This window comes from Limulus polyphemus, unplaced genomic scaffold (assembly GCF_000517525.1).
Source record: "Limulus polyphemus unplaced genomic scaffold, Limulus_polyphemus-2.1.2 Scaffold574, whole genome shotgun sequence".
Taxonomy (NCBI): Eukaryota; Metazoa; Arthropoda; class Merostomata; order Xiphosura; family Limulidae; genus Limulus; species Limulus polyphemus.
In genome coordinates this window covers 61088-78744 of record NW_013666184.1, presented here as the reverse complement: position 1 = coordinate 78744, position 17657 = coordinate 61088, and the positions used below count along the sequence as shown (strand labels likewise).

Below are 17657 nucleotides of genomic sequence, written 5' to 3'. Positions count from 1 at the left end.
AGAGATTAATTACTGAAAATAACAGATAAAATATAAAGTTTTTTCTTGAGAAATGTTTGATAACTATCCGGACATTATGAAGATTTTGCATGTGAAATTTCAAAATTTTCTCATGCATGAAAGTATTTTTAATCTTAAAATGAAAATTACTTTGCATGATAGATAGGCAAGATGTGAAAAGAAAAAAAAAGCATGAGAGAAACATTGTTTTACAAACCTTAAGACTTAATAAAAAATTTTGATATGTTGCATATGAAAGCATTGTGATGTTTACTGATAAACTGCCAAATTTCTTTAACATTCACTTGCTAATTTAAAAGATATAGCATGAAAATTATAACAAGCACAAAATGGTTACGAGTTCGGTCCCAGGGACCAAGCCCAAGTTGAATAAGTTAAGAAATGTACATATTCTATAATTTATTGTAACTTTCTCAATTTGAATTCACCCTTTAGCTGTGGGTTAACTTTGATCAATTTACTTTATTTTAGATACCTTATCTTCAAGTTTAACTATAACATTATATTTACATATTTTTAGGTTATCATTCCAATACTTCCCTCCATCCAAAGTTTATGGATTTACTGCTGTTGACTTAGTACCTGATGGTGAACACAAGGTATATTGGAGTTTTATTTATTTATTGTTGGTTATCAGACACTTAAGTGAAGTTTAAAACTGGAAGTTACTATTTCTTTAAAATATTTGAAGATTGTTAAAAGTTTGCATCAAAGGAAAAAAAATCTGAAGTGTCAAGTATTAATTGGCATGAAATCTGCAAGATATAAAATGCAAGACTGACTTTTTATGTCTTCTGACACTGATGACATTGTAGATGAGCAGTCAATTTTAGTGTAGTAGAAAGAATTATATTACTTTTACAACTTTCTTCTGAGAGTACAAAGAATTGGATATTTTTTCCATATGTATCTTAAAATATGATAAAGAATCATAGTTGTAACAATTAACATTACAAAATCATCTGCTACAGTGGGTTAAAATAATATTTTATTCATATAACATTTCAACTGTCTGTGCAATGATGTTTATCCAATGCATGAATTCACAAGCTTGCAGTTGTTTATATTCCCAATAATTAGGATTATTAACTAAGTGGTGCAATATAGTTTAAAAAATTTACAATATATAGGTAAGATTTTGAATAAAAGATGAACTTAGAAAACAAATATAGTAAACAACCAACCTTATTTAATAATTGATGGATTTAGTTCTTTAATTCCAGAAGATTCTATTATTGTAATTACCTTACCATTCTTTCCTCAGTAGATTATTTTAACCATAGAATGCCAGTGTGGATAGTTTCGTATACAGGTTTAAATTGTATGGGGTCATAGTGACCCCATGCTGGAATTCTAGGGTTAATATCTTCTTTGTTGATACTGTGGTTTAAATCTTTACTGTGTTTGCAAATGAGTGACAGTTTTCTTATATTACTGAATTCTTGTATTTAATGAGCTTTGTGAGATATATTTGACAACAACGTGAACATGTAATTGTTATATTGGTTATTGTTGTTGTTATCATAAGATATTTGTACTTTCTGTTGTTGTATTAACAAATTGTTTAATATGACAAGTTTTATTGTTGATTTAATTTACAAGTTTGCTAGATGTGTAGCTATTCTACCTGCAAATGGGATGTTATAGTATAGTTAGTTTATAATTTTTTTTGTTCAGGTGTTTCAGGTTTTTGCATTTTTATTCACATTGTTTTTTAATAATTTCTTTATTATTTATAGGCCACATTATAAGTACTGTGTTCATTTTTGGGCTTGAAAAGGACATTGAAGTGTTGGAAAGGATTCAGAGGAGGGCTAATAAAATTATACCTGAGATAGAAAAGTTGCCATATGAAGATAGTTTAAGATCTCTGAAATTATTATCTCTTGAAAAAAAGTTAGAGGGAATTTGAATGAGATATTTGAGACCGTTAAGACAATTGATAGTGTTGATGCATCAGTTTTTTTTTGTTTTTTTTTTACTTAATGGTGAGAATAATAGAACTAGGGGACATAAGTATAAGTTTTGACAGGGTGGGAGTCAGTTACAGCTCTATTGGTTGGCCTTTGGAATGGGATGACTTTAGGTGTGGTGAATGCAGCCAATTTAAGAGTTTAATGAAAGGCTTGATAAATATTTCAATGATAAGGGCTGGCTTTGTGTGTTGTATTTTTCAGTTTAGTATACTGAATGGGACATCCTAGATGGACCAATAGATCCATTGTTGTCCTTAAATTATATATATATATATGGATGTATATATTATGGTTAATTCTGATTTACTTTTGATATTATTTTTAGGAATTAAGGACTCAAAGAGTTTACTAAAAATAAAGCTGATGAAGAAATCTTTGAATTTTAAGTTTTGTGTGTAAAAATGAAAATGCACACACCTAGAAAGCATGTTTCATGTTTATTTTTTACATGTTATTTTTTTAAATTTATATCAGTTGGAAAGATATAGTTCATAATATACAAGAATTCTGTAATTATTTTCAATATTTTTGTAGTTTACTGAAATAGTGTTAATTTTATGTTTATGTAGTAGTTTTTGAAGTTTTTTCTAACAAAAAAAACACTTAAGATCCAAAAAATGTGTTTCCAGAACTTTTCAGGTATCTAAACCACCTTTTTGTAACGTTTATCACTGTATAATGTTTGTGAATAAGTTAATTTGTATTATCTTGCATGAGTTTGGTATTTTGACACAAGTTTGTATACATAAATAAACTTTGCTATTTCAGGAGGTGACCTTAGAAAACATTGAGGAGTATGTGGAACTCTTAACAGACTTTTGTCTTCATACGGGGATACGCCGTCAAATGGAAGCTTTCAGATGTAAGTTTCAGGTACAGATGGACAATAAACAAAATGGTTCCAATGATCATCATTTATCACAATAATTTAAAACTTGGATGAGTTAGGGGTGGAGGTATTCTGTTATCCAATCAACTGTGCTTTTTCATATTTAAAGTTGCTGTTACTAAATTCTACTTAAGAAACATTAAAGAGGAACTTAGAATTTTATCTTGTTCTTTGGTTGTAACACTTGCTACTTTAAGTGATATTTAAATAGTTAAAAATATCAACAGGTGATATACGAGATTATATAAATGATAATTCATTATTGTTGTATGTGTTACTTCTAAAGATAAGTTCTCATTAACTGACATCACAAAGAAATCACTGCTGAGCTGTAGATGTAATGGTACAAGTTTTTTTCAGATCGAGGGACGTTGATATACATTTCAACTTACACTAAATAGGTAACAGTAATGTTTTTTAATAGCCTAGCAGACCACATTGTAGGTACCATTTTGAACTGTAATACTTCTCCAAATTTCACTAAAATCTAATATTTATTCCAAGTCATTTGCATAACTTTTAGTTTCGTTTGTAACACCTAGTCTTTTTTTTTATGTAAAACAAAAATATTACTGTATATATAACATGATGATACAGTATTGATTTTAATTTTTGTACAAGCAGCTCTCTCTATTGGGTATGGTAACTACAGCTACTGCTTCTACAGATACACATTCTAGAACATCAATTGTGTAATGTTCCATAACTTAGTTGTGAATGTAGTAAATCATTTAGAATTTATACATACAAACATAATTTTATTTATTGTTCATTTTTGCACCACTAAATAGGAACAAGTTATGTGGTGGATATGTTAACATATAAACATAATAATTTTGGCTTAAACATTTCTTAAAATGGAAGATCACAATACATGTTCATTCAGGTTACAAAATGATTTAACTTAATATAGTTAAAGAAGTCATAATCATTGAAGATTATTTTATGTTTTTGTACAGTATGCAAAGAGGAAACATGAGTTTGAAAACTCTTGAATGTACACCGTTAAATGTTGTAATTTAGAATAATTAATTCTTGTTAGATAATATAGGTATGTATGTATTATGTAATATTACACAGTAAACTTGTTGTGAGTTGAGGGCAGTACATTATTTTTAAACAGACTTGTATACAGGTTAGTTCTAAGGTGTAGTCAATGTACATTATGTATCTTTAGAAACTGTATAGTGTTTCACATATTAGTTAACATGAGTATTATACTGTGAATTTTAGCCGGATTCAACAGGGTATTCCCTATGGAAAAACTGGGAGCTTTCACTCCTGAGGAGGTATGTTTAATGCTGTGTGGGGAGCAGAATCCATCATGGACACGCGAAGATATCCTGGCTTACACAGAACCAAAACTCGGTTATACAAGGGAGAGGTATGTAGTGTAGTTAGGCTTTATACATTCAACTAACATCAGAATGGGTAAAAATGTTGTGAAAGTATCTCTTAAAACTGTATATTTATTTGCAAGAATAGTGAGAGTTTTAATATGATGTGATATATCTTCTAATATTCCGTTTTTCCTAACAGTCCTGGTTTTCAGCAACTTGTCAATGTTTTAGTAAATATGTCGGGAGAGGAAAGGAAAGCTTTCCTGCAATTTGCCACGGGGTGTTCCTCCTTGCCTCCTGGTGGTCTTGCAAATCTCCACCCACGACTGACTGTGGTGCGTAAAGTTGATGCCTCTGATGGAAGTTATCCTTCAGTGAACACATGTGCCCACTACTTGAAACTTCCCGACTATTCATCCGAAGAGATAATGCGAGAACGTCTTCTGGCAGCAACTAGAGAAAAGGGTTTTCATCTTAATTGATTATGTATAAACCTATGTATCTTCAGACATTCATAAGTGATAGTTATTACCTGTATGTAAGTCCACACCGTTGACAAAGCTTTTTATTGCTTACTCTAAAAAGAAGCATCTGTTTCATGTTGCAGAAAACTGTATAATTGTGTGTTTATTTAACTGTGCCTAGAATAGCAATGTGTGTGTGTGTAAGAAAATATTTAAACAAGCTCCAACACAATCTTGTTTATTAATTCTGATGTTTGTATGATTAGTTGTAAGACCTAAGCTTAGGTGACCCATAACCAATCAGCTTTCTCTAAAGTGCCTGTGTTATAATTGTGTATATAAATATTGTAGTCTTTTTAAGTTCGTATTTAGAATGCTTAAGTTGAATAACTTGTTTTGAAAATGAAGTTACAATGTAAAAAAAAAAAATTCTTTATTTCCATATCAGATTTAGGCAAAATACATCTTGGAATGTTATCATGTTTTGTACTGATGTCAACGTTTCATTAGAACTTCTAATTAACACCACAAAAGCAATGTGTATTGTAAAAAACAGGCAATAAAAATGAAATACCAAACTTTAAGATCTTTTATATCACTTTCTCTTAAAAAAAATAATTCATTAACAAAATAAGAAGGATAAGTTTTAGTGTCAAAAACCTAGTAAATATCTGTAAGAATAGTTAGTTTAATTTGCTATTAACACTGATACCTTCAGCTTATAATCAGTAAGGTGTTTCTCCAAAAACACCTATCACATGATTCATAACAAAATAAGTTTGGAGTTAAATTTAAAATTCCCATGATTCCAGCCATCTTAATCCATACATGGTACTGTTTGGACTTGAACTGGGTGGTCCTTCCATCCCGTAACTCAAAGGACTGAATAAATAAAAGCTAAAAAGAAAAAAAATTAACTTAAATCATTCTGTAGCACCATTATCTAAAAATTATTGCTAAACAACATTTATGAGAATGTCTATTCTTTACAACTTATAAGACCTAGTACTTTTATATAAATATATGACACTGTATTAAATTACTCTGACACACCATTGTTGTGTAAGTTGACAGTTTACTTCTAGGAGATTTAGCTTATGTATGACTGAAGTGTGCAAAATAGTGTTTACTTTTGTTGGTTGGTTAAGATGAAGTATATACATAAAGATAATAAGCTGCTAGACACAGATTGGAGATTTTAATGTTGAGGGATGTTTATAAGATGATCATGTATTAACATTACTCGTGGCTAGGAAATGTTTTAAAGCAAATATCATGGTAGACATTGAAAATGGTTGTTATAATGTAAGACAGGTTAACAACACAAAGCATTTTTATCAAGAACAAACACTTGTATAGACTTGTATTTGCAAGGAAAGGTAGATTATTATTGTAAATACCTGTATGCTAAGCCAGCTAATATAGTACCGAGCAACCAATGGTAGAAGGAAGTTCCTAGGGTCCATGGTAGTGCATGTGGAATGACACTCAACAAGTAGTCCAATATTACTCCTGTTAAAAATGAAAAATTATATCTCACTCAAACTATACTTCATGTTTACTGAGAAGATGTTAATTATAAGGTCCAAATCAGGAGCCATGATATGCTGCTGTAAAAAATTGCAGCTATAACTGAATATCAAGCCTACTTGTTTAAGAGTATCCATAAGAAGCATGTGCTGCCAAGTTGTTTATTTTCTCTCTGGTCAACAATTCTGAATGGCTAAGCTTCTACATTAATTTTTTGTGTTAATTAGGTTGAAAATAACCAGCAGTGCTGTAAGTTAGTACTTTGACACTTCACATTGGGTTATTGATCTGAAAAAAGTTAATAGTAGTCTTGGCAATGTACTTTTGTTTTAGATACTCCATGGAATATTTAAATAAAGATACAGAATCAAATGAGCATATTACTCAGTCAGAGAGGCTTGGACATATTAACTTTTTTCAAAGAAACTTAACTTGCTAAAAATATAAGTATCTGACACAAGGTCCATCATTCCTTCCTTATATGTAGACTGAAAGAAGTTAAGTAAAGATCATTCCTGGTCAATATAAATGCAACACAGCATTTTCTTTCAATGTACCCTAGATGTGAAATAATACAATGCATAGTTGTTTTTGATCATAGTGAAATATTTATTACTCAGTATTGTTTATTAATTTTATGTTCATAAATTTAAACAATAATTATTGTACAAGGTAACAATAATAAAGATTTTCGCTTTCCATCTGTTTTCCTTGTGACTTTACAAACAAGATTTCTTTCAAACACAGTAATTTTTTATGTAATGCTAAAAATTGATATATTGAATTTATAAGTTGCATGATAATTACATCCTGTCAGTATTGTTTTAGTCTCACATTTAATACTCTGCATAATTTAATTTTACATTTTCTCCTTTTATCATCTTATAAATTTCAGTCAAAAGTGATAATGAAATTATTGTACAGGCATTGGCAATGATGGTGTGGACAAAAAAAAACAAATTACATATAAATGAAATATTTTTCAAAGATTTTGGACTTGAAAAAAATTGGGTTCATGTAAATAAAATTTACACTTAACTTTTCTAAATGGAGAGTTTATTGATTTTGGTGTATCTATGTCCTTTCCAGCTGCAATCCTAGGATATAATTTTTGAACTTTTCTGATTTACTTAAGAGATTCAGTTACACAGATTAATCTCATTGGCAACACTATTGAAGTTTCATTTTAAAACTTCATAATCCAGAAAAGAGAAATTTGTTATCCATACAGAGTTACAAAGTTGTTGCACCTCCAACATTATCATATTCAAGATATAATATTTCTCCTTGGTATAAATAATTTATTTGTACATCCAGTAAAAGATATGTGTATAGCCCTCATTACCTTGAGACTGTTCTAAGAATTTATGAGTGAAAGTAAAGAAAGATATAATATGCTACATTCAGTGTCAATAATGCCAGTTAGGATAGGCCCTATTTACATTCTCAACTTTCATGAACTGGATTAAGTTAGTGAATTGTAATTTTTATCAATTTTATGGTAACAATTAATAATACAATATTATTTATTTAATTAACTTGACTATCATTCAGAAGAACTGGCAAACCAGCAAGTTAGTTTTTTATATGTACACAAAGAATTATTATCATCAGTAAAAGTTATGTCTTTGTTTACAAAATGCATCCAATGCATTTATAAGGTAGTTTATGTCGTTACACCAGAAAATCAAGGTTAAGTAACTTTAATTAATTTGAATAATGTGATACCTGTTTTAAAAATAGCATTACTGACTTGTTCACTATCAGTTCACTGCTATATAACATAGTTTATTTTAAATACCTATTTCATCTCAGTTAGTATATTTGACATGCTGCACATTTGATGCATTTACAGTATACAGTGTCTATAACTGGGAGTTACTCTTGTTAATTTGGATTTTTTTTCACTTGCTTTCAAATAACTGCTTGTGTGGATTGTTACATGACAGTGTCAGGGGAAAATGAACAGGCTTTCTTTTTAAGTTGATATGGTAATGCTGATATAAACTACAGTAAAAAATTTTTTTCCCTCTAAAGTGTTTCAGAATAATAAAAACAGTAGAATTATTTATACATCACAGTTTGGCTGTGTTTTTAGAAGAAAACCTAAACATTCTGGATGCTTGAATCACAAGCATGAGTATAAACTAAAGTTCAGTATTTTACAGAACAGAAGTGTTATGGAGAACAGTGAAGAATGAATGAGACATATCAATAGCACAAGCAAACCATATGTTCTGCAGAACTGGAAATGCACATTATTTTAAGCTGATAACAATTATAAGAACCTACCAGAAAGCATAGAACTGAAAAGTAAGGCTGGAAAATAATGATGAAAATACAATATTCTGCCCATTCCATAAAATGGAAAGTAGTGTAATGACCATGCAAGAAACAGCCACATACTGGCATGGCTCATGGAGGAGTTGATGCCTAAAGATTGAAAAAAAAAACACATATACAATCATTAACTTCATATATATATATTTGAAGACTTTAAATTATTATATTCCATGTTGCTCTACAAGAAGTCCTATTTTGAAAGAATAAACACATAAGTTATTCTCTTATTGCAGGTGGGAAAAAAATTATTATTGGATGTAGCATCATCACTGGCAAAAACATCTTTTACAGATAACCTAGTTTAAATGTAGACTGATGAATGTTTCTAATATTGGGCAAAATACTTCAATAGGTGTATAAACTTATCACAGTGAAAATCTTTACAGTAGTAACGTGTGAGAACTATAAATTGCCTCAGTTTCACTCTGAAAGTAACCCTGTTTAGTCACCTTCTTCATTACACATTGGACCAATTAAAACATATATATAGGTAAAAAAAAAAAAGTAGAGAAAATTGGTCAAAAATACAATAATGGTACATTCGTTCTTAAAAATGGGAACACAGATTTGTGCAATCAGTTTCCTGTATCGTTATAAGCAGGCACACTATCGTAAGTTCCATAAACTTTTATTTAGGTTATACAGAATAAAACAGATAGAGCATTTTCTTTTACTGTATATATTGTGCAAAAATAATACTTATTTTTTACACAATAAATAATTCTAGGAGCAACTTTAAGTAGTCATGCAAACATCTTGGGTGTACAATATTCAATGTATAAAAACAAAAAAAAAGTGATTATCATAAAATATATATCTCAAATTTGTTAATGTTACCTTCAACTTTTGGAGATCCTAGATACCCTCGCTGATGCCGCAATGCTATAATACCTTGAACCAAAAGATAGACACCCATCAGCACCAAGTTTCCCCACCAAATAATGGGGTTGCCCAACAAGTAGATACGATACTGATGTCCAGAGAAAAACTGACCCTAAATTAAGAAGTATTTTAATATCATGGTTGTTTTACAAAACTATTTCAAAAGCATAACATTTATAAGATATGTGGTGTTTTAAGCAACAACAACATACATATTTTAAATTATTTCAGGTTAACAATTTATGAAGAAAACATTGATATAAAACAAATTATTTTTTGCCAGAAAAATTGGTGGTTTATTACTGCTTATTTTAATGTGGTTAGTCCCTTCATTTGAACATTACACAACAAGATTTTTTTTTTTTTCATTATAAAACATTTCTTTCAAATAGATAAGTAAATTATATCATGATTCACAGAAACTTTATCAAGCATGTTAAATAAATGAATGTTACATACTAAAAAATATTTTTAATATAAAGTGTAAAATCTTGTTTAATTTAAATTTTTTTCTACTCTTAACCCACAGAAAAATAAATACAATGTGCATAAGAAAACCCGAACAAACACAAAAAACCAGGAAGTGATGAATGATTTGTGTTACTTATGTTTAAAGTGGATAAATCTGTGATAAATTTTTTTTATGCTATATAATTTTCAGAAAAGATATATCTGAAATATATAAACTTCTATAAAAAAAAGCATATTCAAAGGATTCTTCATCACTTAAAGTGATCCAAGAGAGAATGAATAAACACAGCTATAAACTTGACAAAGTACCATAAAATGAAAAAAAATACATACAATAGAGAACAAAGCTATAAAGTTGGACTACATTACATTATGTAAACATTTCTAAATTTTTACCAATTCTATATTAAAAACAAAAGTCTCACATGTTTTAATTTTTTATTTATTTTACTTTTACACTTGTGTTTTAAGTACATGTATTAGCCAGTTTAAAATGAAACTACATTGCTGCAAATTTTTTTTATCTCTCATGATCATTCTAACACTGACTTCAAACAAAAATAAACTAATTACAGATGTGAAAAATTTAAAATACAATATTTCTAAGTCACACATTGTGTACACCTACCCTGAAGTTGATAGGCCACTGCCATGGTCTTGATGTTACTTCTCCTTCTTTTGGTTTTAAACCAGAATTACCCTGTTGAAAGAGGTGTGAAGATCACTGTCTTTAAGAGAAATATAAGAAACTTTTTCTTCTTATTATTTAAAAACACATTTTCAAACAAACATATTTGCTATATATATTTCTATTAAACCATTTAATTTATAATATATGAGAAATTTGCAATAAATTGCAAAATAAAAATAAATTCAAAATCTAATTTCATGAGGCTAAAAAAAATAGTTCCCCAACCACAAAACTTTCAATTTTTATAGATGTATTTTATTATCAAGCATTTTATGCCTGTTTTCATTACAATAAAACATAACCTTTTAAAACTTAAGTTGTAGAGGATATCTATTAACCCTTTCAGGATTAGAGGGGTTTCGCTGATATCCCCTGATTTTTCCTTTTTGCAATGGAAATACTTATCTAAACTGTATGAAACTTAACACAAAATTACTATTAAAAGAGTATTTAGTTTCTATTTAAAACAACAGAATATAATTTGATTTAGTAGTTCTGTAATTTTTAGGTCTGATTTGATTGTTGTTAAGCACAAAGCTATACAATGGGCTATCTGTGTTTTGCCCACAGGGGTATCAAAACCCAATTTTTAGACACTGTAAAGACAATATTATTAACTTGTTAAAGCATACACTGATATTAAAGAATTTGTTAATTTTTACAGTTTGGCCTGCAGAGGATCACTATATTTACTGGCATTAAAAGTAGACCAATACTAAACCAATTAATTAAAATTGTATTCAAGACTTAATCTCAAAAGTACAAATTAGAAAGAAAATATACTAGTTTACTGAAAAATTCTTTCTTATCAAAAGATGAAAGATTTTTACTAACAAGCAAAGGAAATTTATCAAAATTCTTGTTTGAATTGTAAATGAATTTTTTTATTTTTCTTTGACTCAAATTACAAGTTGCATTTTATTGATCTACAAGTATACCAATATGAGGAAAGATGTAATTCAGTTTGTAAATGCCTATGGAACTTTAATATATGAAAATGTATGATTAGACCCATATATATACCAGAATGTGACAGTCCTCACCCAGTTATCATAATTGTGTTATTTATATGTTCACAATCTCTCTCTCTCCCCCCCCCCCCCAAATGCTCAGTGATAAGTTGGCAGGCTTACAACTACAGACAAATATATTTTCATCAAACACTGTTGAAGAAAAAGCCATTAGTTAAAAATACTAAATTAATGTTTTATGTTTAATAAAAAGACTTCCAATTTACAGATTTTCTCTTTCCTTACAAGACTTCAGATTGTTCAACCAGTTAGAAACACATACTATAGATACTGACAAGCCAAAACATAAAACTTCAAATTCTAACTGCTTTACTTAGATATCACTATATTTATTCTACCCACACTCCTATGTCTTTTATGTCCATAATTCTCTCTGACATTGCTATTGGACATGTTTATAACCAAAAGAAAGAGCATATTCTAAAATATGTAAATCAGGTGATTGTTTTTTTTAGCAGTCAAAATCAACAGTTCATGGTGAGGGCTTGATTTGTTTAGGCTAAAAATGTTTCAAATGGACATTTTTTTTAAAATGAAAATCTACATGTAAACATAAAAAATGAAAATTTGAGTATCAGTGAAGAAATGCTTTCTGACAGAACAATGGAATGGAAGTGCATCCGATAAAGCAGCTCAAATAAGTCCTGGTACTAGTACTGCCTTAAAAAAATAACTTCAGGTACTCAGTACCAGTGAGTTCTGGCAGAATTTCATATATTGTAAGCTATCTTTAAATGTTTCTATTTAGATATTAGCTTGAGGGTACATGAGATTAAGGCCTGGAATGTTATAGATGATGTCACAAAAATCTAGTAACTTCAACAAATATCTCAGAAGTGAGACTTCAGATATAAATACAAGTGGGCCAGTCAATTAATAAGCTTGCAGTGAATCAATGAAGCACCGAATCGTTTTTTTCTCAGTGCCAATCATTCAGTGAAGTATCTAGTTTTAACAAAATATACTTTTTTTTTATCAAGTTTAGTCGTTGCATATATTCAGTTATTTGATTAGCCATGAAATTGTATAAGTTTAATGTTAGTTGCAGTACCATTAGCAAAGTATTTCCATTTGAGTGTAATTTGTAAGTTTAGGCCTACAAGTTACAAGTGAAGGCAGCTCGTAGAAACTTTTAGGAACAAATAAACTAATTTGTTATCATTACTTGGACTGGATTCCCCATATTTTCACCAAATAATTTAAAAGAATCTATCCAAAGAAAGAACAATGTTACAACAATATGAAAATTCTATTCCAGTGTCTGATATATTTTTTTGTTCTAAAATGCATATTTGAAAACTATACAAGTTATTTTATGGACAACTAACAAAGTCTTACCAAAGTACACTCTTGAGTACAAGTATGTCTATTAGCTAAGGTACATAGTAAAATTCTTATTTTTTACATATATTTTTTATTTATTGTTATATATTTTGAACAAATGCAACTAAAATGTAAAAATTTAACCCATATTAGGTTAGATAAGACAAGCTAAAAGAAAAAAATTAAAACAATTCTTGTGATCAATTCTTGATGAACACATGCAACATATGTGGTTTCACATTGTGTGATACAACCTGATACTTTGTTTACCTTAAGTTCTTGCTGGGTGATTTACTGCTTTGTTACATTAGTCAGACACAGTTTAAAGAACAATAAAATTAAATGAAAGCACACTGGTGAATTCACTAAAGTTAGTGTTAGGGTAGTGAAAATAAAAGATACGATATACAGTTTTACCAAAAAAAATAACTTTTGATATTCATTTTGGGGGTACTGTATGGTGAAAAGAATTATTTTTTATACTTAGCATTCAGACTAATTCAGTAAGGCTTCAAGAATTCAGACAAATCTTTAGTAAAAATGCTTTATTGAAAAAGATGATTTTTTGGGTACAACAGGCTTGTAACGTATACTAAAAGCTTGCCAAATTTCATGAAGAAATACTAAGTACATTCAGAGTTAAAGAATGTATAGTTTTATATGTTGGTAATACGGTTGATTAAAATGACCAAGCCCGTATACAAAGAGATAATTGAGAAAGTAAGACAAACTCTTCACCCTATCTTAGTATTAAAAGTATGCTGTCCATCTTCTTAGAAGTTGATTAGAACCACAATACCAAATATCTATAGTTATTTTATATAACAAATATAGTGAATGGCTATCTAACAACATAGATAAAGATGTCTCGTTTTTTTCATGTCTCATTTTGAAATGCAACTATGTCCTAATTATTCCTGAATAATATTCTTTTACCAACGTAAAAAAGTTTCCAAGAAAAATTTAGAAAAATACTAATGTCACCAATCACAAACCTGAAACATCACAGCATGGGATTCAAAAAATCTTTCAAGAAAGCTCGGGGCATATACTTCAAAACTAACATTGGGTACTGAAATGAAAGACAAAGTCAATAATATTCCTGAAATAAAAAAATGTTCAATAAATTTCAAATGAGTTATCAGTGTGAAAATAAACAACTTTTTTTGATGGAAAAAGTGAAATAATTCAAAAGCATTTTTCACACCATTTCAGCAAAGATATTATTTAACTCCTTAAGCCCGAGTGGACACTGCCAGCATCTGGTAAAATTTATGTCTCTTTGGCTGAAAACTAATCCATGTTATTAACTATAAAATTAAGAAAACTGAAATTTTATAAGGTATGGTGATAATTATTAGGAAATCATGAAAATAATTATGGCAGAAAGTGCAAAAAATTACAGGTATAAAGAGATAATTTCATTTACCATGGTAATAACTGTAACTATGAGAGAGAAGAATTTAAGCAAATATAAAAAAACCTAAAATCAAACATGTTAATCACTGAGATAACCTGATACTAATAATAAACTCCATTCTCTGTAGTTTAATACAACCTTGTATTTAAAAATAAACTTGAAATTAATTAATTAATGGTGTATATTTAAACAGAGCAAAGAAATTTCATTAATAGATAGAACATTGTTTTTTCAGACTTAAAAATACTTACATAGTGGGAAAATGTTATCTTCAACATTCCAAATATTGTTTTTGTCCCTAACATTTGGATTACAGGTTACTTCCATTTGTTCAAAGCCCCTGTTTATGGAAATAACATTTTTACAGTTATACATATAAATCTACATTGTACTAGAAGTTAAACAGAATTAAAATAATACTCACCTCCAGATGGACAACAAGCTAAAGATTTCGATGTGCTATTGCTCTAACCCTTTCTCTTGCCACTTCATGTCAATTCATAATGAAACTCTTGTTCTTGAACTCTCAAGAGGTTTAAAATATTCATGTATATCAGTAATGAATGCCCCAAGTACTTCTCATGTCAATCATGTACAGAAGGACAACTGCCAATGTATGATGCATCAACACTACTTACCAAAGGTAAGAATGGAAAAAGAATGAATTCTACTAGAGTTGGGTAATATTTGAATTTAACTTCAATCAAATGTCTAAATATCAAACATTTTGCTACTTTGATAGATTGTTTAAGCAGAGTATTCATGATGAAATTTGGTTGAATGAACAGCTACTGCCTGTTATGGAAAGTCTTCTGCCTTTTGTCTTCAGGTCCTAAAGATAAAAGGCAGAAGACTTTCGAAACGTCGTCCTCTATTCTTGTGTTTCTATAACAGGCAGTTGCCATCCATTCAATGAAATTTCATTTTGCTACTTAACCACTAGAGGGAGGTAGAATCTCAATGTTTTAAAGACTAATGATTACAACTGAAAAACTGAAACCTAATAATCACATTTAACATAAATAGTATACAGGACTTGATTCGTAATGATCAGATTGTATTAAATCAACGATACATTAACTTTGTTATTACCAATATTTCTGTCTGTAATAGAAGTAATACCTAAACCAGTTTAGAAGATTTCTTCTGCTAAAATCCATACATTATGCTAAGAAAAAAACAGTAAACTTTTTAATTACATAGAATTCATAAAATAATCCCAAAAACTGAAATGTTAAACAATTTTACTCAATATCATTTACCCAAATTAACAATAATGTAAATTGTATCTTACAAATACACTGTTATCTATTACTACACGTCTGAGTAATAGATAATTGATATATTGGTAAGATACATTTTCATGTTTACATCATTGATCTTTAAGAAGGAACAGTAATGCTTCACTGTACTTGCATCAGTGCACATAAAACTAACAAATAATACACAAACTGAATAAAAACGTAATAATAAAAGAAAGTTTGCTTCCAACGTTCTGAGAACCCTGGACACATCCAACACTGCTAAATTAGGGACATCTAGTGCAGATAGCCCTTGTGTAGCTTTCAAAACAAACAAAACCAAAGCTCTGTAAAAATGAATAGATTGATTGATATATATGTTGAAATGAAACCATTGTATATTGTTTTCGCGAAATCAAGTTTGACATTCACAAATTTATCCTAAAAAAACTAAGTACTGAAAAATATACTATGATCATTTAACCCTTTCACTATGGGTAGGTCAAAATGCACATCACGACCTGTTAAAGAGTTGCATTCAAAGTGTAATTAATGAGAAAAGAAGATATGTATCCTACTACTCTGAAAGTTGATTGGAAATATATATTTGTTTGGTTTTCACAAATGCATTCCCATTGATGGAACTTGCTTTACCACAGTTCACAGTATCATGTCTCAGCATTGTCTCTACAGGGTATCTCATGTGGTGCATACAATTTTCTCTATGCTTTGGACATGAGATGCCATCAACTTGCACATGTTTAGAGAAATTGGTTCTTCATCAATGAGTATTTATAAACACACTGCATATTTTTCTAAATAGTGAAACCCTGTGGTTTATGGTTGTTGAATCTGACATTGTTTCTGGGCATGCTCCTTGTGGTATACACACTTTACGTATACTGAGGGTTTCCCAACCTACTTAGGTTCTTTAAGACACCATGTGGTACTGGGACATCCTTTATAGCCTTAGTTCTAGTAGAACAGTCTTTAATGCTCACAACCAGATGTTCCGTATTATATTTTATCAGCAGAACATTTGTACAGACCAAGGCGGCTAGTCATCACCACCCACTGCCAACTCTTGGGCTACTCTTTTACCAACAAATAGTGGGATTGACAGTCACATTATAATGCCCCACAGCTGAAAGAACGAGCATATTTGGTGTGACAGGGATTCGAACCCGCGACCCTTAGATTGCGAGTCGAGCACCCTAACCACCTGGCCATGCCGGGCCTTCTTTACAGTGATTTAAATGGTTAAATGGACTTTTCACAGCAAAGACATATTAGCTATAGGCTAAAATTTTGCTCAAATGGTTACATTACTACAGCATTAACTTGAATGTCAGTAGCAAAGACAAATTCTTACTTTACTGAAACAAACAATGCAAAATGTAATATCATAATAAAATATTCAAGAATATGACTTGGAAATGTACCTACACAATTATAACAATATTTATGTACACTGAATATCTATCTATATGACTGTTGGGGTTTGAAACTCATTTTTTTCACCATTGGCAAATGTTTTTCAGTAAGGTCAAATAAAAAACAAATATACATGTTTAGTGTCCCCACCCACTTCCTTTTTTGCAACCACCTCCACCCCCACTTTTTTTTTGCCAATTTTTTTTCGATCATACAAAGAAGAAGATTTATTTATTTATTCATTTAGCCCTTTTTCTTGTCATAAATTCTGTATCATTTTGATGGAAAAAATGAAACAAAGAAGATTTCAGTTTGACATGAACACTTTAAAAACAAGCAACTATCCTGAAAAAAAAGGGGGGTGCAAACTTTCTTTCAAAGACTTCATTTAAAAAGAAAAAGGACCTCCTCCTTCCTTTTTCAAAATTTCTAGTTGCTTAACTTTTTTTTTACTTGATATAATTTGAAAAGTTACTCACAAAAGAGTCGAAAAAAAAAGTGCCACATTTTTGATTATGTATTTTGTTTATATACTATCAAATGTTAGATTTTTTGTTTGTGATCAAAATAACATTGCAAAAGATAAGAAAATGAAAAAGCA

At 29.6% G+C, this 17657-nt stretch overlaps 2 protein-coding genes across 2 annotated transcripts in view; one reads left to right on the top strand and one right to left on the bottom strand.

The window, feature by feature from the left end:
• LOC106459200 (E3 ubiquitin-protein ligase HECTD1-like) overlaps window positions 1-6211 on the top strand; it is a 161324-nt gene extending 155113 nt beyond the window's left edge. The window contains 4 exon segments of the mRNA XM_022385634.1: window positions 542-620; window positions 2766-2859; window positions 4120-4270; window positions 4426-6211. Coding sequence (XP_022241342.1) covers window positions 542-620; window positions 2766-2859; window positions 4120-4270; window positions 4426-4708 — 607 coding nt within the window. The 3' untranslated portion in view covers window positions 4709-6211.
• LOC106459199 (protein O-mannosyl-transferase 2-like) overlaps window positions 5458-17657 on the bottom strand; it is a 72648-nt gene continuing 60448 nt past the window's right edge. The window contains exons 15-23 of the mRNA XM_022385633.1: window positions 17462-17471; window positions 16995-16998; window positions 14633-14721; window positions 13957-14033; window positions 10545-10616; window positions 9401-9557; window positions 8513-8653; window positions 6091-6202; window positions 5458-5587 (exon numbers count right to left, since the gene is read on the bottom strand). Coding sequence (XP_022241341.1) covers window positions 5482-5587; window positions 6091-6202; window positions 8513-8653; window positions 9401-9557; window positions 10545-10616; window positions 13957-14033; window positions 14633-14721; window positions 16995-16998; window positions 17462-17471 — 768 coding nt within the window. The 3' untranslated portion in view covers window positions 5458-5481. The remainder of the gene's footprint in view (window positions 5588-6090; window positions 6203-8512; window positions 8654-9400; window positions 9558-10544; window positions 10617-13956; window positions 14034-14632; window positions 14722-16994; window positions 16999-17461; window positions 17472-17657) is intronic.